At 48.7% G+C, this 18,382-nt stretch overlaps 1 protein-coding gene across 1 annotated transcript; it reads right to left on the reverse strand.

Moving 5' to 3' along the window:
- Positions 1-887: 887 nt before the first annotated feature.
- Positions 888-8,222, reverse strand: GPR20 (G protein-coupled receptor 20). The gene is made up of 2 exons (XM_050708788.1): positions 8,133-8,222; positions 888-1,970 (listed from the first exon to the last, which is right to left on the reverse strand). The coding sequence occupies exons 1-2, from the start codon at positions 8,220-8,222 to the stop codon at positions 888-890; spliced, it is 1,173 nt and encodes a 390-aa protein (XP_050564745.1).
- Between the last annotated feature and the right edge of the window lie 10,160 nt (positions 8,223-18,382).

Raw genomic sequence — 18,382 nt, forward strand, 5'->3', positions numbered from 1 at the left:
TGGATGAACCGATAGAGGGAATTAGGACTGCGAGCACTGGTTTCACAATGTGCCAGGAAGAAAACTCAGACACGGGTAGTATAGCATCACAGTCTGGTTCTGCTTTTCATCTTGGCTGTTCTTCAGGGAGAGAGAGCTGAGCAGCAGAGTTTGCTGGAAAGCACATTCGTTTTCACAGCTTTTTTTGTATGCTCATCTGCAATTTAGGGGATTTAGGGATCCAAATAAAGGTGGAACATATCCTTAACCTCTCCCCAAGCCCAGAAAATGTGCATGAAAACATACACACCCACATATATTTTTTTCTTGTAGCTTAAATTGTGAGAGGAGACATTACAGCTTGACTTCATAATCTCTCCCCTGAGAAAGTTCAGACTTTTTTCAGAAACAACTGAGTAGTTACTGGGGATAGGTGGGTTAGAATAATTCTGCCCCGCTCCATTGGCATTGAAAATCTTGAATAGTTCTGGAAACATCACTTTTACCCTTTACTCTTAAGCACATGCCCGAGACCTGAAAGCTTTCATAGAAAACAGAGGGATTTAGTGCTTTCTAAGTCGTAATAGGACTCGTAGTCATCATTACAATGTCAAACAGGAAAAGAAAACCACAGTAAGGAATTCGTTGCTAGCAAAATGTCTGTATTAAAATACAAAGAAAACATTCCTGTTGGGAACAGTAATTAATAATCTCTCTTTTGTATTGGTACTAACCACACTGCAAGTTCTATTTTCCAAACAGACCACAATGTTTCTGAGGAATAAATTCCACCACGGTCATTCTGAACCTCACCCTAAAAAAAGATGTCAGGCAATGGTACAATGCACCCTAGCAATGTTCCAGCATCATTACGCCGGCTTACTGCAGCAAGTCCCCTTGGAAGTAGGTTAGATCTGGACACTGCTTGGTGACGGCAAGCTCACAGGGCTTCCTATTGTGTTGGAGAATGCGATGATTGCGTTGGAACCCTTGGAGTTCTTGTTTGTGGCCAGAATGTCCACGTTGGCTTGCTCTGGCTCGGTTTTCCTGAAGATGTTTTTCATGGTTGACTGGAAGTTGTTGGTGACAAAGCAGTAGACAATAGGGTCCATGCAGCTGTTGAGGCTACTCAGAGTCACCGTCACGTGGTAGACGAGGAGGCTGACTTTAGGGGACATGTTGGAGTTGATGGAGATGGCTACCTGTCCCACGTGGAAAGGAGTGAAACAGATCATGAAGATAATGAGGACAGTGATAAGGAGTTGCACAGCCCTCATTCTCCTCTCCCGGCTCTGGTGCATGAGGCTGGGCTTGGAGAGAGCACACATAATCCTGGCAGTGAAGAAGATGATTATGATGAGGGGGAAGAAGTACTCACAGACCATCAGGACCAGAATCTTGGAGAGGCAGCACTGGGCAAACTGTATTGCCGTGGTGAGGATGGAGAAAGTCACTACGGTAGCAAAGATCCAGATGAAGACACAGATCCCCTTGGCACAGGTGGGGTTCCTCCATTTACGTGAGGCCTCCACCTGTACGATCGCCAGGTAGCGGTCAACACAGATGCAGGTCAAGAAGAGGATGCTACAGTACATGTTGACAAAGTAGCCAAAGATATGAACCAAAGAACAATGCAGGCAGTCCCCTGCACTGTAGAACATGATGAGCCGGACAGGCAAGGAGAAGCCCACCAAGAGATCAGTAACAATCAAGTTGATGGTGTAAATAACAGAGGTGGTTTTTGTCTTGGTACGGAAGCAGAATACATACAGTGCCAAGCTGTTCAGCACGACACCCACCAGGAAAATGATGGCATTGACCACCATCAGGGCAATCGATAGGCTGTAAAATTCTCTGTACAGGTCTTTGTCAGGGTGGATGAACATGGAGAACAAGTAGATGCTGGAGTTGGGTTGCTGGGTGGCATTGATATGGCCAAGAGCTGGCAGTTGGGTGGAGGAGGTCGGCATGGTCATTGCCTTCTCAGCAAGCTGGAACAAAAGAAACAGAGGGTTATTGATGGATATATCACAGCTTAAGGCTCAGAATCTTGTCCTGAGAACATTTTAACCAATGTATTTGCACATCCTCAGTAATTATATGTATTGCTGTACTCTCTAGGCAGCTTATCAGTCAGTACACTAAGTGGCAGGTTGGTACTTGCTAGGAAAATACCTGCTTTTATGTCTGCTGTCTTCCGGTGGTTCCAGTGTTTTGGGGAAGACGTGCGATCCCCACTTCAAGGGTGTTTTGGGGAATCCCAAAACAGTGCAATCCCCACTTCGAGTTGCTCTTCCCCTGCTCTGTTCAAAACTGGATTTAAGACCTGAGCAAGGAGAGAGAAGTGAACTGTGCCAAGGGGGGCAGAGAGGAGAAGGAAAATTGAGGGGTTTGGGTCATACTTGGGCCGGCCACATGGCCAATGGCCCGGAGAAGTGGATGGGGTTGCTGAGGGTAAGCAGGGTGCACTGATGCACAGTCCATTTGCTGCTGTGGGAGGGAGGTTCAGACCAGTATGAGAGTCCTACCAAGTCTTACTTCCTGAATAAGGCACTCATCTTTTGAGTTCTTTCTACATGGGAGCAGTTTCTTCCTAAATGGGGCCTCTCTCTGCCCTCCCATGGGAGCAGGATAGTGCTGGCAAGCAGAAAACATTTGCCCAAGCTATTAGCACAGCCAAAGCCCCACCCTCTGACTCCTAAAATATCCCATTCCTTCTCTTAACCAGGTGACCCCATTAGAGAGTTACATGCAGCAGCATCTTCAGGAATGGTGAGACTTTCCTAAAAGCAGAGGGTGGCTGAAGTTTCCAGGAAAACAAAAGCAGATTGTGTGGCATTTTCTAGAGATCTGCACTCACAGCAACAGCAGCCGGGAAATTTCAACCAAGGGTGTCAGCCACCGCTCCTGCCAGGGTCTGACAGTTTAATTTGCAAATCATTCCTGACTTACACGCTATTTTAAACTGATTTGTATATTAAAAAGATAAAAAAAAGCCCAATATATACGGAGACTTGGCTGGTTTCAATAAAAATAAATGGTTGAAAAATGTCTGGAATATCTCAAAGCAGCTGAGCAGGACTGTGAGGTTAAAAAAATCAGCTTGAATCAGCAGAGAATGATGCTGAAAGACTTGAGTTATGAGGGTTTGAAATCCCTGTTACCGAAGAGCCAAGTGCGGAAGGGCGAGGAGACAAGGAGCCGCAAACACATCTCCCAGGGCTCGCAGGAACTGCGGTGTGCCTGGGCTGTGTGTCTCAATGGGGAAGGCTTGAGATGCTAAGGGGGTCCTGATATCAAGCTCCTCCAAGCCTGCCACATCCTTTGGCAGCTGATTTCCTATCTGCACTAATCCTTTTTGCTGCTTCTGGGGATCAGGAGGATGACCTGAAGGTGTCCTGTTGCCTGCGAGAGGTTTCGGGCTGTTGGTGGCCAGCCACCAAGAGCTTGTTTTCTGGGCTAATGAATCACAAAGTCCTGCTATCTGGAATTCCTTGGGCTGGACATCGCTCTCTTGAGTGCTGAGCAGAGGAGATGGATCATCTCCCTTGACCTCCTGGGAAAGTTCCTCCTAAGGCAACACTAAGGGTGTTGTCACAAGGGTTTATTGCTGGCTCATGTGCATCTAGGTGTCCACCAGGACCCCAAGTCTTCTGCACAGCTGCTTTCCAGCTGGTCGGCCCCAGGCCGTCCTTGGTTCCTCCCATCTGGTAACCCTCTGCTGTCTTTCAGCTTTCCCCTGAACAGAGTGGAACCAAGCTGGACACCTCACCAGTGCTGAATTGTTGGAGGTAATATGTCCCCTCGATCTGCTGAGCATGATCCTCCTGATGTAGCACTGTCTTCACTTTGCCTTGTCTGCAGTAAGAACGCACTTCTTGCTGGCTTTTTTTCCAGCTTAAAATCCACTATAATCATAGAATCACAGAATGGTTTGGGTTGGAAGGGACCCTAAAGACCATCTAGTTCTACCCCCCTGCCATAAGCAGGGACACCTCCCACCAGCCCAGGTTGCCCAAAGCCCCATCCAGCCTGGCCTTGAGCACCTCCAGGGATGGGGCATCCACAGCTTCTCTGGGCAGCCTGTGCCAGTGCCTCACCACCCTCAGAGTAAAGAATTTCTTCCTAATGTCTAATCTAAACCTACCCATTCCCCCTTGCCCTATCACTACACTTCCTGACAAAGAGTCCCTCTGCAGCTTTCCTGTAGGCCCCCTGTAGGTACTGGCAGGCTGCTGTAAGGTCTCCCCGGAGCTTTCACCAAGGCGAACAACCCCAACTCTCTCATTCTCTCCATAGGAGACGTGCTCCAGCCCTCTGATCATCCTCTTGTCTCTCATCTGGACTTGCTCCAACAGGTCTATGTCCTCCTTATGCTGGGGGCCTCAGAGCTGAACGCAGGCTCCAGGTGGAGCCTCACAAGAGCAGAGCAGAAGGGGACAATCCCCTCCCTCACCCTGCTGGCCATGCTGCTTTTGATGCAGCCCAGGATATGGTTGGTTTTCTGGTCTGCAAGCACACATTGCTGGCTCAAGTTGATTTTTTCATCAGTCAAGACCCCCAAGACCTTCTCCTCAGGGCTGCTCTCAATCCATTCTCCACCCAGCCTGGATTTGTGTAATGCCCAGGTCTTTTCCAGCAGAGAAGTTCTTATCCTGTGCTGATGAATAGAGTCAGGATATGAGCAGGCAAACTTTTGGGGAGGACTGAATGGCCAAGGGGAGTCTGCTTTCCTGCTCCTTCTCACCTGGGAGAGGGTTGGGAAAGAAGCGTGTTTGGTAAATGGTCAGCCCTTCAATGAAGAGTCCTCATGGTATGTCATAGACAATTGTGTTTTTTCTGTATCATTCACTGAGGTGATCTTAAAGCAGACTATTTGTTGAGCAAAAGCAGAGATTAGGACTAAGAATTTAGGTCTGCCATCAAGCTCCCTCTGGAGATGTTTGCAGAATTGACTTTGCTATCATGAGGTCAGCCAGCCTGGGGGCTGGTGGCTGCCCTAGTTTCTTCTTGCCTCTCATCTAGTCGGTGGAGGTGGTGAAAAAGAAAAACTGGGTTTTAGTATCCTTGAACTTGGGAGGATGTTTATAAGCAAATGCCAATTTGTCATGTTTAGGTAGCTGCTCAAATCCATGCCTCTGGGTTGCCCATTGGAATGGCTGATGCTCAATCATAAAAACCCTCCTGAAATCAAACCCAGTCCCAAATTATTCTGCAGGACTGAGATCCTGAAGCCTGGTGTCAGAAGTCCCAAAGAACTGCTGGGAAAAGAGGAACAGCCCTGACTTCTGTCCACTTTTGCACTTAGGACATCTCCATCAGCAACCAGATGTTGGAACGTGTTTTGGGAATGGCTGGGTTACCTCCCCCTGCACTGAACTCCAGTGGCAGCCAACGTCGCACATGTGTTCACGTTATTTTGTCTGGGTCTGACTGAGCCTGCAGGCTCCTGGGGAAAAGTCTTGTCTCTTTTGATTTTGTGCCAAGGATGCTGATGGTAAATAACAGGAAAAACTGGACCCAAGACTGGCTGAAGGCAGTGGAATCGCGAAGTGTGGCACCTGAGAAAGACGCATGGGAGAGATGTAGAAAGTTGGCCCATTTTCTCATGATTTTCTAATATTCTCACCATCTGATCTGCTCTGTTTGTTTGTGTGGCTCTTTAATTACAAACACAAACTGAAACCAGCAGATGCCTGGATCTGCTCCCAGGCTTCCCTTTGCAGATGCTGTCACGGGGAGAGCTGCTGAAGCCACTGCAACCGTGCAAAAGAGGAAATAAAGACTCCATTGCCTCTCGAGCGCAGCATGAGCTTGTATATCTGTGTTCATACAGGTAGGTGAGCAAGGGGAGAAGACAAAATCACCCATCCCACCCCTTAGGAGGCACTCGTGGGTATTGACTTGCGTGTGCATTTGTCTTCCTATTGTAATTGTAAGGCATTGGCTGTTTGCTCTGATTTTACTTCTTGCTGGTAGCTTGCCTATTCTGCAAGCTTTTTCCTCAGTCCCAGATCCCTTTTCAGGAGCACCTGATATTCATCTTTCATTTTTCTTTTCCTGCTTCAGTGAAATACGTAACTTGAATTGCCTTCAGATGTGCCCCATCCTCACAATGCTATTGAGGTATGTAGGGCACTTTAGCCTAATAGGAAAGTATCCCCTAAGAGTACTGCCCGTACACAGAAATGAAAATCATCAGCACATACAGTGTGCTGGCTTAAATAGTCCCCTCTTCCACTGAGCTCCATGTGCAGTGAAATAAACTCCAGATATTGTAATCACCCAAAAGAATAACAGGCAGCACTTTGCCAAATTGTAACGGAGGAGCCGTGTTAGAGCTGATGTCTCTTCTTACTCTGTTGCTGCCCCGCCTGGGCTCACAATACAAGCAGTTACATGAAAGAAACCCTAACAAATGTAAGTAATTCTGAAGATTTCCTCACTGACAAGCGATGGAAAAGCTGATCTTGGGCTGCAGGGGGAAAAGTCTTCCTCTAATCAAATTGTTGCTGTTGGATGTTCGGGTGAATGGCCTTTTACCTTTTTTTGTGGGATTGCTCACAAACAGCAAGGATGGAGAGCTTGACTGGCAAAGCAACAGCATTCTTCTGAGTGCTTTTAATGAGATGGAGCTGGACCAAACCCTTGGTTAACAGCTACTAAGCATTTTTCCATTCTGGGTCTCCAAGCCCTTGACAAAGGTACATTGCCCCATTTTGCAGCAGGCTGAACAGAAAGGCAGCGTGACCTCGTGTCTGAGGAAAAATGAACATTTCCAAAGGTTTCCAATTCTGCCCCCTTCCCTGCATTTCTGAATCCAAAACTACCCCAACCAGGTCTCCCTGTCTCGGCCATCAGAAATACTTATGCAGGTGTTAAAGTGGGGTCAGTTCAACTATGCATAACCAAGGAGTAGTCAGTGAAGGTCATGGATAAGCACATAAGAAGCTTTGCAGCCTCCAAAAACGTCTTTTTGCTATGGTACCTATTTGTGGCTTGCAGCTCTAGCATGAACTCATGAAGAGCTCCAAGAACTGTAGTCATCTTTTCTAGCAGAGTTGATAACCCTTGTGCCACCCTGCTTCCTAAAATGCCCAGAGAGATTGGAGCTGGACTTCTCCATGCCTAAATCAGCTTGCAGCTCCGCAGATTTCCATGCAATCCCTGTTCCATGGAGCTGGCAGTCTGCAAAGTCCATGATGGGTAAATATCCTCCCATCGGAGTGCTGTCTGGATGCGCCAGTTAGCTTGTGCTGTTATATTATACCTCTCAGGCTGGATTTTGTCTGGCTGGCCGTGAGTAGCATTTCCTTAAAAGTACAGCAGGCATCTGGGTAGGAACAGGATAAGGGGAGGGATGGAGACTGGAGGTTGACCTGGCTTCCCTCGTTCTGATAAAGGTCCCTGCTCAGCACTGGGAGACAGGGACCTGCTCTGAAATACTTTTTCTTCATTGCATGACGCAACCAATTCCATCGTTCTTGGGCCAAATAGGAAACAGACGCTCTCTGTGCTGAAAGCAGGACCTGCTGCCTCTTGTCTTGCTCGCTTGCTGCTTGGCGTCCCTCTTGTTCACTTTGCACGGGCAGCTCAGTGCTACATATGCCCCAGGAGGATATCCTTGGCCATCCTTTATTTCTTTCCACACGACTTTTAGCTCTGCATCAGCCCTAAGCCTCACCCCCTGCTCGCTGAAATCAACAGGAGTTGCTTCCTTGACCCGGAGGACTTTTGGATCTAGCTCAGCAATTCAAATAACGGGGTACAAAAGAAAAGGCAGGTCATGCAGTGGAGGTTTGTCCTAACCACTCTCCGAAAGGGTTATTTATTGGTGTGTGCAGATAGCATCTCTGCATACAGAGAGAGAACCAGAGAGCCATGCACTGGGATGGGAAAGATGAAAAGGACATTAGTAAGTGAGAGCAAGCGTTGTTTAGTATAAACAGCTTCAGCTTTCCTCATCTCCCTGTCCTGAATCTGACCATCTGACCTGGCAAACTGGCTCCTCCATCATCCCCCTGTCCCCCTCACCCTGTCCTGCCTGCTAACCTTGGCATGGCAGCAGCATGTGTTTAGCTTTGCAGCCTCTCCGTGTTTAAAGTTCCCTAGGTGATTTATCATCCTATTTATATACGAAGGGTTAAACTCACTCTCCTTCGGTTTAAATTGTCTGATTCTCCTTCTGGCAAGCTCTCACTCAACTCGGGCTCAAACTGGCCAAATATGGTGTTTTTGTGCATGTTGAGGACCTTGCCCTATACATGGTAGGGCTCATTCTGTCAGCCTGGGGAGGGTGGGTTTGCTGACAGTGGGAACGGAGGGAGAAAGGGAGAGAAAGAGAACGAATCCAGCTGCCAACAGGGAAAAGCTGGTTCCCATCTAGCCCCCAGGCTGTGAGCTGATGTCTGGAGGAGAAAGATCCCACCCCAAAGCAGAAATGGGGCTATTCCCAGGGTGGGGAGGATCCCGTATTTGAGGGCATCACATCTCTGCTCTCACTTGGTTCCTGGGCATTGATGAACCCCCTGGTCTGAGGGTGGCTGGACGGAGTGTATGAAACACCTGGCTGTGGGGGAATTGCAGTTGAAAACTGTCAAACCCAGTCCAGGGTAGGATTATTCCTCCTCCTCCGAGGCTGTGGAACTAAAAGACGCTTTGGAGACACAAAACACACGGCTCTGTGAGGGTTGGATGAAATGACACCTGCTTTCTCATGGTTTCGTGCCTTGCAGTGGCTCAAAGGGTTGGACGAAAGCTTTCCTCTGTTTGAGATGCTTATTAATAGCTTTTTCCCATGTGGACACCCGGCTGCCTTAATGAGCATTCACGTTCCAGCTATTCCCTTGGCTCCGGCACTTGTTTAACTTTCTCCTCTCATTGCTGCCTAATATCCTGAAAATTGAGGTGATCTTGCCCTGCTGCCAAATTTTGGTTGAAATTAGCCAACAGATTGAAAAATGCTGGGAAGACAGAGGAAGCCAGAGCCGACAAACACACAACTAGGCACTGAGCATGGCCAGATTACCTTTGTTTCCTATATTATGAACCTGCAAGGAGTTTACTAGCACTCTCCACCACACATCCTTTCATTTAGGTCTTCTTCCTTGCAAATTCACATTTGCTTTGGCATCAAAACATTGCAAACAGGACTGAATGTCTTCTTTTAGAGTGCTTTGCTTGCCTCTTATTTTTTTTTTTGCCTGGAATTAAATATTTTCAGATTTACAACAAATCATATATTCCTTATGGCAGAACCAGCCTGGCTGTGGATAGATGGTAGCTGGTTGCCTGGTGCCAGCACCACTCAGCCACATCTTGACTGCCCTTGACTTTTGCAGCTCTCTAGTTGCTCTTGAGAATCAGATTTCCATCTGGCTGGAGAAAAAGTTTGAATCTCCTGACCCAGGCATGGCCAGATGCTGTCCTTTAGGCCCCGTAATGCAATGCTAGTTGGCAATCCTGTGATGCTGTTGAGCCATTTGCCTCCTGTCTGATGAGCCCAGCAAGACCAGACGCGTTCCTCCACCTCCAATGCCCTGCTATGGATGGGCAGTGGGTGTTGCCATGAGTTGTGATTTGATTGGAAAGGTTGGACCTGGTGCTTAGGGATATGGTTTAGACATTGGTGGTAGGGTGATGGTTAGACCAGATGATCTTGGAGGTCTTCTCCAACCTTAATGATTCTATGATATTCTGTGATATTTCTACCCCACCCTGTTGTGTTCAATGCTGTTTGTGCACACGGGTGTACCCCACGCTTCCTAAAAAAACCATGGGCAAAATCAGGTCCTCTGTGAGCTGCCTGGTTCTGCTGGGGACAAGCAGTAGCCTGTGGGTACCTGCTCAGTGATTTAGTCCAACAGGTCATCCAAGCTGATGAAGGATCCCTGCTGGTTAGAGGAGGGGGAACACAACCACATTCCTCTTCTTCCCGGAGCAAAATGACTAGGAGGGAGGCTTCTTGGCTCGATTTGTCTGCTCTCTGCATTTGGCTGCTTAACACCAGGTGATGGATGGCCCGTCTGGGACACCCCAGAGACAATCTGTTTTAAACCTGACAGATCTGCATGGTTCTCCCCTAACCCTGATCTGAGCATGCATGGAAAATATGGAATGAGGCTCCCAAAGATACACAGAGCAGGAAATTCACATGCTGGCAGAGTTCTGCACAGCTTATACCTCCTCTGTGCCCATTTGCAGCACTAATGCCTCAGACTTTGAAAGAAGGAGCCCAAACGTACAGGTACAAGTGAACAAAGTGGGATTGTTCATACAAGCTGCAGGTCCCCTACCTCTCCAGACCCACACACGTGCACCCAGCAGTGGTGTGCAACCAGAGGTCCTTCAGCACGTCTCTTACAAAGCTTGCTTGTACAAGTCACCTTAGAAGCGCTAATCATAGACTCATAAAATCATTAAGGTTGGAAAAGACCTCCAAGATCATCTGGCCAACCATCCCCTTACCACCAACGTCACCCACTAAACCATGTCCCTAAGCACCACGTCCAACCTTTCCTTGAACACCCCCAGGGATGGTGACACCACCACCTCCCTGGGCAACCTGTCCCAATGCCTGACTGCTCTTTCTGAGAATAATTTTATCCTAATTTCCAACCTGAACCTCCCCTCGTGCAATTTGAGGACGTTCCTTCTTGTCCAGACGTCTTAGGACAACATTTAGATGTCTACAACAACTTATGGATACCATAGCATATTTCACATCCCTCTTTTCTGCTTTACCAGATCTTGGCCTTGGAGTGACAGAATTGCTGTGTTTTGGTGAATGCCCTATAAATCATGCTCTTAACACTGCAAAGATCAATATCTTGTAGCTCGCCAAGGCTACTACCAAGAGCCATCTGTCACGAGGGAGCATGGTCTGACATCTCTGCAGCAGGTACTGAGCATTTTTAGCTCTGTAAGAGAAATCAGAGCATGACTTCTTGCTCGGATCCCTCTCTGTCCTTAGTGGACTAGTATAGTAGCAGGGGAAAGTACATCGTTTTTTGGAAAAAAAAAAACACAAAAAACTTCCAAGAAGTTTTAAAATTCTTTTTTAAAGCTAAATCTGGAAAGAAGCTAATGGGCTTGGAGTTTTGTAGATCTAGCCAGTAGAGATGGATCTGTGCCTGTCTTCTTGGGAGGCTGCAACAGTACAAGAGAAATGCGTTTGATTTTTAGGGGGATTAGAGTAATCCATCTAGCATTTCAAGGGTAGCTGGGACACAGCACTAGAAATGTCAGTTTGGAATAAAAGCTGTCCTGGCTGTGTCCAAGGAGAGCCCTGCAGTGAGAATTACCATATAGGCACATCCAGGAACTTCACAGGCATGTACAAAACCATGATGGGAGTTTAAACTGAGCGACGTCAGGCCTGTGATCTACCCCTTGTTTTTGAAAAGGAAGTTTTTAATTGCAAATTTAGCTATCTATGAATACTTTTCCCTCTTTCTGCCTCCCGTTGCCTGCTGGCTCTGTCCCGTGGCAAGAAGCCTGAGCAGGATGCTGGGGAAGAGCAGCAGCAGAATTTTGCCATGGGGCAGTACCTGCGGCTTTGTATGATCCGGGACAGAAAAAGCCAAGCTGAACACCCACAGAGTAATGGAGGTGACACAAATACAGGTGGGGATAAGGGACTGATGGAAAATTCGGTGTGCTCGCACCTCCCCACGAGCAGCAGACCAGCCCAGCACAGATGCACCTCTGCAGCCCAATGCTCACTTCAAGCCGTGCTGCTCCCTTGGCTGAGGGGGGAAACTGAGGCACGGAGCCATGATTAACCCAGAGAGCAGACATTTTTTTGCAGAATCCCAGGATGGATTACCAGATCTTAACCCTTTGGGGACTGGCTGCTGTGGTTTCCCTCCCTAGGCATGTACGTCACTGCGCTGTGCAGACAGCTCCCCACCCAGTGCCTTAAGGGGTTTGCAAATTCTGGATTAAACTGGAAAAACATTGAGGTGTTGAAGGGTGTGTTGCTATGAAAGCAGAGAGCATTTCTGAAGAAGTCTGTTAAGGATCTTGGAGAGAATCTGCTTCTCCTTAGGCTGACCCAGCAAGATGATTCAGAGAAAGAAAACAGCATCTTTCCTAGAGCTGAACTTGCACCCTTCTGCACAGCCAGAGATAAAACATTCCCAGTCCCCCAATCCAGGCAATGCGCTGACTCCTCTCCTGGCTTCAAAAATCTTCACGAATTTATTTTCCCCAAATTTCATTATGCAGACACAAACAAAACAGCCCCCCACTTTCACAAGGGCTAGCATAGTACTTTTCACTGGGGGGAAACCAGCACCTTTGCATGCCTTTCATCACCCCCCATCTCCTCGGAAAACACACAAATATCATGGCACAGCCCCAAAACCCCACAATGGGAAGCTCACGATGCAGAAAACCCCTTGCAGCCCAGAGCAGCCCTATGGTGCAGCCCAAGAACCTTCTGGTGACCTTCCACACCTGCAGCAAGGGCAGAGCCATGAGCTCTACAAGTAGCTCGTCCACGTATTCGACAAGGTGCCCTTTCCACCTCGCCCTGCTGGGGCTCCGTGCCATGATAACCACAATTTCCAGGCTTGGGGTCACATCTTCAGCAACTCCCTCCTGGCCCCCTCGCTGCCACCTCCCTGATCACTCAATCCCCCGTTTGGGACCGACATCCCAAAGCATCTGCTGGTCTATTCCTCCACGATGGACTGACTTACCTCTGGCCCGATCTCCCTTCTACGTTAGAGGAGCTGCTGGTAAGAAAATTTCCTCGTGGACCTGACTGCTATCACCCCAGGAAAGAGACATCTGTTCCTACAAGCAGAACAACTGGAGTGACTACAGAACATGAAGAAATGCCTAATCTCTCTTGCGTGCTCTCTGTCTCCCCCCCCTCTTCTAAATATAGCCTTGCAACTAATGGGAAAAAATACACACTACCAAAAAAAAAAAAATTTCCACTTGTCTTTTAGTGTTCAGAATTTCTCCCCGAACATCTGGCTCCTTGCCCTAAATCTCTCTGAAATTTATGAAGTGTTGGAAACGCTAAAGAGGGCTCCAGCCTTCCTCGCTGTGCTAATGCCTGAACATCTCTAGTGAACTAATAGTGACGTTGCTGCCCACTCTGTCCCCTCCCCAGGTCTTTTTTCCTATGTCTCTGTGGGAACAAAATCTCCTTGCTGAGCATTCAGTCAGCTCAAGGCCACTGCAAGTTCACCGAGCCACCACTGTGTGACACGGGAGGGAAATACCTCTCTTTTTGACTTCTCTACATGAGCTGGGATTAGACTGAAACATCCCTGGCACTCGCAGGAAGGTGCTAGACTGAAGACACAATGCCTGGGCTGTGCTTTGAGCCAGCCCAGCTGTCCAGACCTTAAGAAAGGACCTGGCAGAGGGAGATGAAGGGTGACTTTGCATGCCTTGGTGACTTCTGGCTGCAGTCATTTGAGAGAGGGGTTGATCAGATCTGCCTGTGGACTAGGTTGAACTGGCTGAGTAGAGGCTATTTGAGGGTGCAAATAGACAGCCTAAGGTTCCCCAGCACATTTGTCCATCCTCACACAGCCCTCTCCTTCTGGTGCTAGAGTCACTGTAGGCATCAGATCCCGGAGCTGAGTTTTCCTTCACCCTTGGCTGCAGGAGAAGAGGTGAGATTGGGCACAACGTAATGAAGTGTCACCTTGCTGAGATGGGCTCAAGGCATATGACTGGACCAGCTTTTGAGATGTCTCTGTTGACCAATACTGTAAGGACCCAAATCTCCCAAATCCATGACCCCTCCTCATGATGGGATGTTTTCTGGTCTAGACTAGGTACCAAAAAAAAGCCATCTTCTGAGGGTTAGGCGTCAAAGATGCACGGATGTTATTTCCACGAGGCTTTACAGGAGGTTTAGGGGTCCCTTTTGGGAAAAAAAGGCAGAAAAAAACAACGAAGCAAAACATTTCATGAAATGTAGTTATTTAGAAGGACAGGGAGAATGGATAGGAATTTAGTGCCAGCCCTGGGCTGCTGTCTTCCCGCACCATTTAGATAAAGACCACACTGGTGCCAACACAACAAACAGGCAGGATATGGCCCGTCACAACACAACAAGATCAACTGAGAGGCATTGAATTCCAGGTCAAGAGGGCAAATCCATAAATAGAGGAGAGGTAAACTCCACACATGAGTGTCTTGCTGGAGCACAAACAGTAGCTATGGATATTAGAGAAGGTTGACCTCATTTTCTGGAATTAGTTTTTCACCCTTGGATCTTTCCCAGGAAGTCTGAGACGATCTCTTTTGTCTGGTTATTTCATTGATTTTCTATTTTGAGTTTCCTCAGAATGAGGGGCAGATTCTTCCCCCAGTTTCAGGAACATCCCCCTTGACTTTACGTGCTCCCTGATGCAGGCATCCCAGCCTTTCACGACTGACCTCCAGCTCAGGCACGTGCCTGGGATCTCATCTGCTTTTCACTTCCTTATGACTTGGAAAGCAAGTGTGATTGGAAGGCCTCCGTGAGTCATCTCTGGCTAATAAAATTGCCTTCACTTCCTTCATTCTTGGGAGCTGAGCAAGATGAACAAAGAAAGAGAAGAAACCAACCAGTGTTGGGTGGGGAGGGTGAACTTGGACCCTATTGTTCTTATTGCCTATGGTAGCAAATGCTTAATTTTCTACTAGTGTGTCAACAAACCTGACTTATTTAGGGAACAGCTCTAGAGTTACAAATACGAGACTGAAAAAAGCAAGGAGACTTTTCTCCAGGATGAGGTATTGATAGCTATGCTCTGTTCACCCGCTCTGGGACTTCCTGGCCCTTCCTAAGTGAGGACCAATTTAGTTGTGTTCTCCTGTGTGATGCACGAGAGCTTTCTTCCCATCCCTTGTGCACAGGATAACGAGTGCCCCGCACTCCCCCACTATCCCAGCCTCTCCCTCCTTGCTGAATTTAGAGCTAGACTTGGAGTGGCAACAGCTGCAAAGTTTCAAGTTGTGCCTGAGATAGTGCAGAGCATGCCTTATCGGGAAGCAGATGCTGCTGTTAAGGTGGAGGAGGTCCGTCCGGGTTCTGGGCCACGCTTTGGCCCAGACACGGTTCCCACACTCAGATTCGGGAGGAGTTGTAACCATAGCTGATGAATGAAGAGCTTCCATCATCTCTCAATTTTCAGACGTTCATCATGCTCCCGAAGGGAGGGGGGAAAGCAGAAAAAAAGGGAAGCTTTAGTAAGTGGAAAATTTTCAAGCTTGTTGGCTCAATATCATAGAATTATAGAAACATTAAGGTTGTAAAAGACCTCCAAGAGAATGCAACAATATTAAATATTGCAGTGAATGCCTTGAGGGTATAAGTGGAAGAAGGTATTGGATCAGCTGAAATTAGCACTTGGGATAACAATAGTCAGGGTATGGGAGAGTGCTGCTGGCCCATAATAACTGCTAGCAATCCCATAGCAGTGGAGATGAACGTGTTTGAACATGCCTGTTTTCATTGGAATGTTGAATTTAGCCTCTGTTAGAATGAACAGATCCTCAGAAATTCATTCTTTTCTTCAGTGCTGAAGGAGAGCTTCTACCCAAGTAGGCCCTGGACCCAGACCTGATGCAATAGAGCCCAAAAAGTTGAGGAGCCTTTATTTAGGGTCATGACTTCATGGAGATACTGAAGGATAGGATCCTCACTGCATGGAAGACACAAGAAGAGTGGGATCTTCACTAAGTGGTCTGGGAAACCTCTTTTGATTAACTGCTTCAGAGAACATGACCTCACCTGCCCATAGCCCACCTCTCTTGAGCAATTTCCCATTTTTCCACCAACACAGGTGTTCATGAAATGTTTGTCCACTGTCTCACTCCTGCACCAGGTGGCAGGAGAACCTGAAAGGGAAATGGGAAAAGGGAATGTCACAAACACAAGCCTGTCCTCAGAAGGCTGCTTTCAGGGGAGGTTGCCCAGCTGATGGAGATGCAGGGTTGATGAAGAAATGACATGGATGTGGTCTGCTCCCTGCCACGTGAGTAAATCCTTTACCACAGCAGGAAAAGTTAACAGCATGGAGGACAGCCTACATCCATTTTACCCTCCCCAACTCCTCTCGTAAACCACACAACATTTGGTTTAGGGTAAAATCTGCGGACACTGAGACTAGGAACATCCTTCTTTGCAGAGGGGCTTGGTCAACTCCATCGCACTTCATTGCCATTAACGAGTCGGACGTGCGTTCCCTTCCCCTGGAAGGAAAGCCTTGGACAGCAGTGTGGGAACGTTGTCAAAGGACGAGGAACAAAAGGCTGGCTTCTGTCCCAGCCCTGCTGCAGAGCCTCATGGAGCTGAGCGGGGTCCGACAGGTGCTGAGCTCCTGCCTGGTGGATGAAAGCACCTGCCCTAACTTCTACTGCCCTCCCACACCCCAGCAGTGAGAATAGTGGAGAGAAGCAGCTATTTGGTGGGGACAACTTGTAGCCAGACTGATTTGGTGGGGCTGAGGAGAGCCAGGAAGAAACCCTGACTTCATCCCGTATCCAGCTCTGGCCCTGCTTGTGCACAAGGGTGGGAAACCTTGTGGGCAGGCATGGGAAGGAGCTCAAGATTTGTCCCTGCTGAGCTCCATTTATTCATTTTGAGTCAAAACTGATCCCATCAGGGATGGGTGCAGCAACCCAGTGGCAGACATGGCTGCTTGGGTAGATCCAGCAGATCGCGCAGGGACTTGGGGCTTGGTGTTGCTCCTTGCTCGAGCCTGTGACCTTCCCTCCTTCCTGCTCCATCACCAGTGCAGGAGGAGAAATCACACCGACCTCATAGGTCCCAAGCACCAGCTTAGGAAACGCAGTAGGGTGGGTTGTGAAGGCGGATCTTTTGTCTCCCTGAATTTGTCGCTCTCCTGCAAAGCTGGGGCACAAACACTAAAAGAGCAGGGAAACCTGAGCTTTTTCTGCCCAGAGGAGGAGGACATCCGACCGCTTCCCCTCATCACGTTCAGCATCCCATTGCCTGACTCTCAGCATGAGCAACAGAGGCTGCGGTGAGCTATAAAAGATGATCCAGCTGCCCCTATAATTACCTCTCAGCAGGGCCCAGAGGCAGCTGTACCTACCTGACCTAAGAGGCTCAGCAGATAGCAGTCGTTTTTTCCTGCCAAGGCACTGCTCTGAAATCACAGGCACTTCCCAGCACCTGCTGGGCTGTCACTCAGCATCCTCAGGGCACAGCAAAGGCCAGAAGGACCCTTAGCCTCCAAACAGGCTCCCCATCGGCATGTTTACACGGGGAGGGAGATCAGACAGTGACCGTATGGGGGTTTCTGCTGACGGGATGCAGCCGTGCTTTGTCCATTTGATGAGGAACAGGGGAAGAAAAGTGGTTCCCAAATGATGTCCATGGCTCCCAGTGGGTGAGTCAGGCATGGGGGAGAAAGTATGCAAGAGCCCGTTTCCTGCCTGCCTGCTGCATTTTTAGGAACTGACTTTTCTGAGCATTTCCTCCCCCTGCGTTTCTCTCCCCTGGCCATGGCGTTTTTGCTGAGCTGAAAAATGTGAAGGCGTCTGCAGGGCACAAGGAGCGAGCCGCTTCTCCGGGTGACCCCAAGGTCTGTCCCAAATGACTGGTGTGGAGTACATCGGTCCTGCCTGTGTCCATTTATTGCATGACAAGGGGTGTAGAGCTGGATGTGCCCTGTCCTGCTATAGACATACCCTGTGAGGGGTCAGGATCCCCTTTTCCAGCCCAGTCTGCCCAGACCACCCCCACTGTCACACCAGTGAGGTTTGTGGCATGGATCCTCAGTCAAGGCACCAGCAAAAAGAGCTGGAGAGACCCTTCAGCAACCCAACAAAGCACGTCACATCTCAACCACCCCTTGCTATCCATCACCATTTGGGGTCCCTTGCAAGGTCTCCCTCTAACCTTTATGTCCCCCCAACCCAGCTCTGGCCAGCAGCCACTTCTTCTTGCATTTTATTTTTCCTTCCTTGCTATTTTTTTCAAAGTTTCAGGACCTAATTGCCAAGAACACAACGTCCAGTGTCACAACCTCACCGCGGAGCTCTCCCCATTCCCAGCAAAGCAATCCCTGCTGGATTTGTTTGCCGCTGGGTGCACAGGGACACGGGTGCTTGGAGGGGAAAGCTATGCAGGCAGCCGGGGCTTTGGCATCACTTGGGCACACGTGCTCCAGAAGGTCAGGGATGGGCCCCGCGGAGTGGCTCTTGCCCAGCTCTGGCTCCAGGCCTATAGAGAAGGAATCAGGAAGACACTGGGCTTGGCTGCATGGGGCTGTAGCTTCAGGGTGGTCAACAGAGTCCCCAAGCAGCTCTCGGTGCTCTGCTCTTGTGTTTGGGGTAGGGGGAAACACGGCATGGTAGGGCTGAGCCAGAAAACCTCAAACCGAGCTCTGGAAGTGGTATTCCAGAGGGGTTTTGGAGT

This window comes from Cygnus atratus, chromosome 2 (genome assembly GCF_013377495.2).
Source record: "Cygnus atratus isolate AKBS03 ecotype Queensland, Australia chromosome 2, CAtr_DNAZoo_HiC_assembly, whole genome shotgun sequence".
Lineage (NCBI taxonomy): Eukaryota > Metazoa > Chordata > Aves > Anseriformes > Anatidae > Cygnus > Cygnus atratus.

Bases quoted from the DNA above. Each gene is read 5' to 3' on its own strand.
- GPR20 (XM_050708788.1), bottom strand. From the start codon at position 8,222: ATGCACAAAAACACCATATTTGGCCAGTTTGAGCCCGAGTTGAGTGAG. The intron at 1,971-8,132 runs GTGAGTTTAACC...CTTTTGTTCCAG, and splicing joins ACAATTTAAACCGAAGGAGA to CTTGCTGAGAAGGCAATGAC.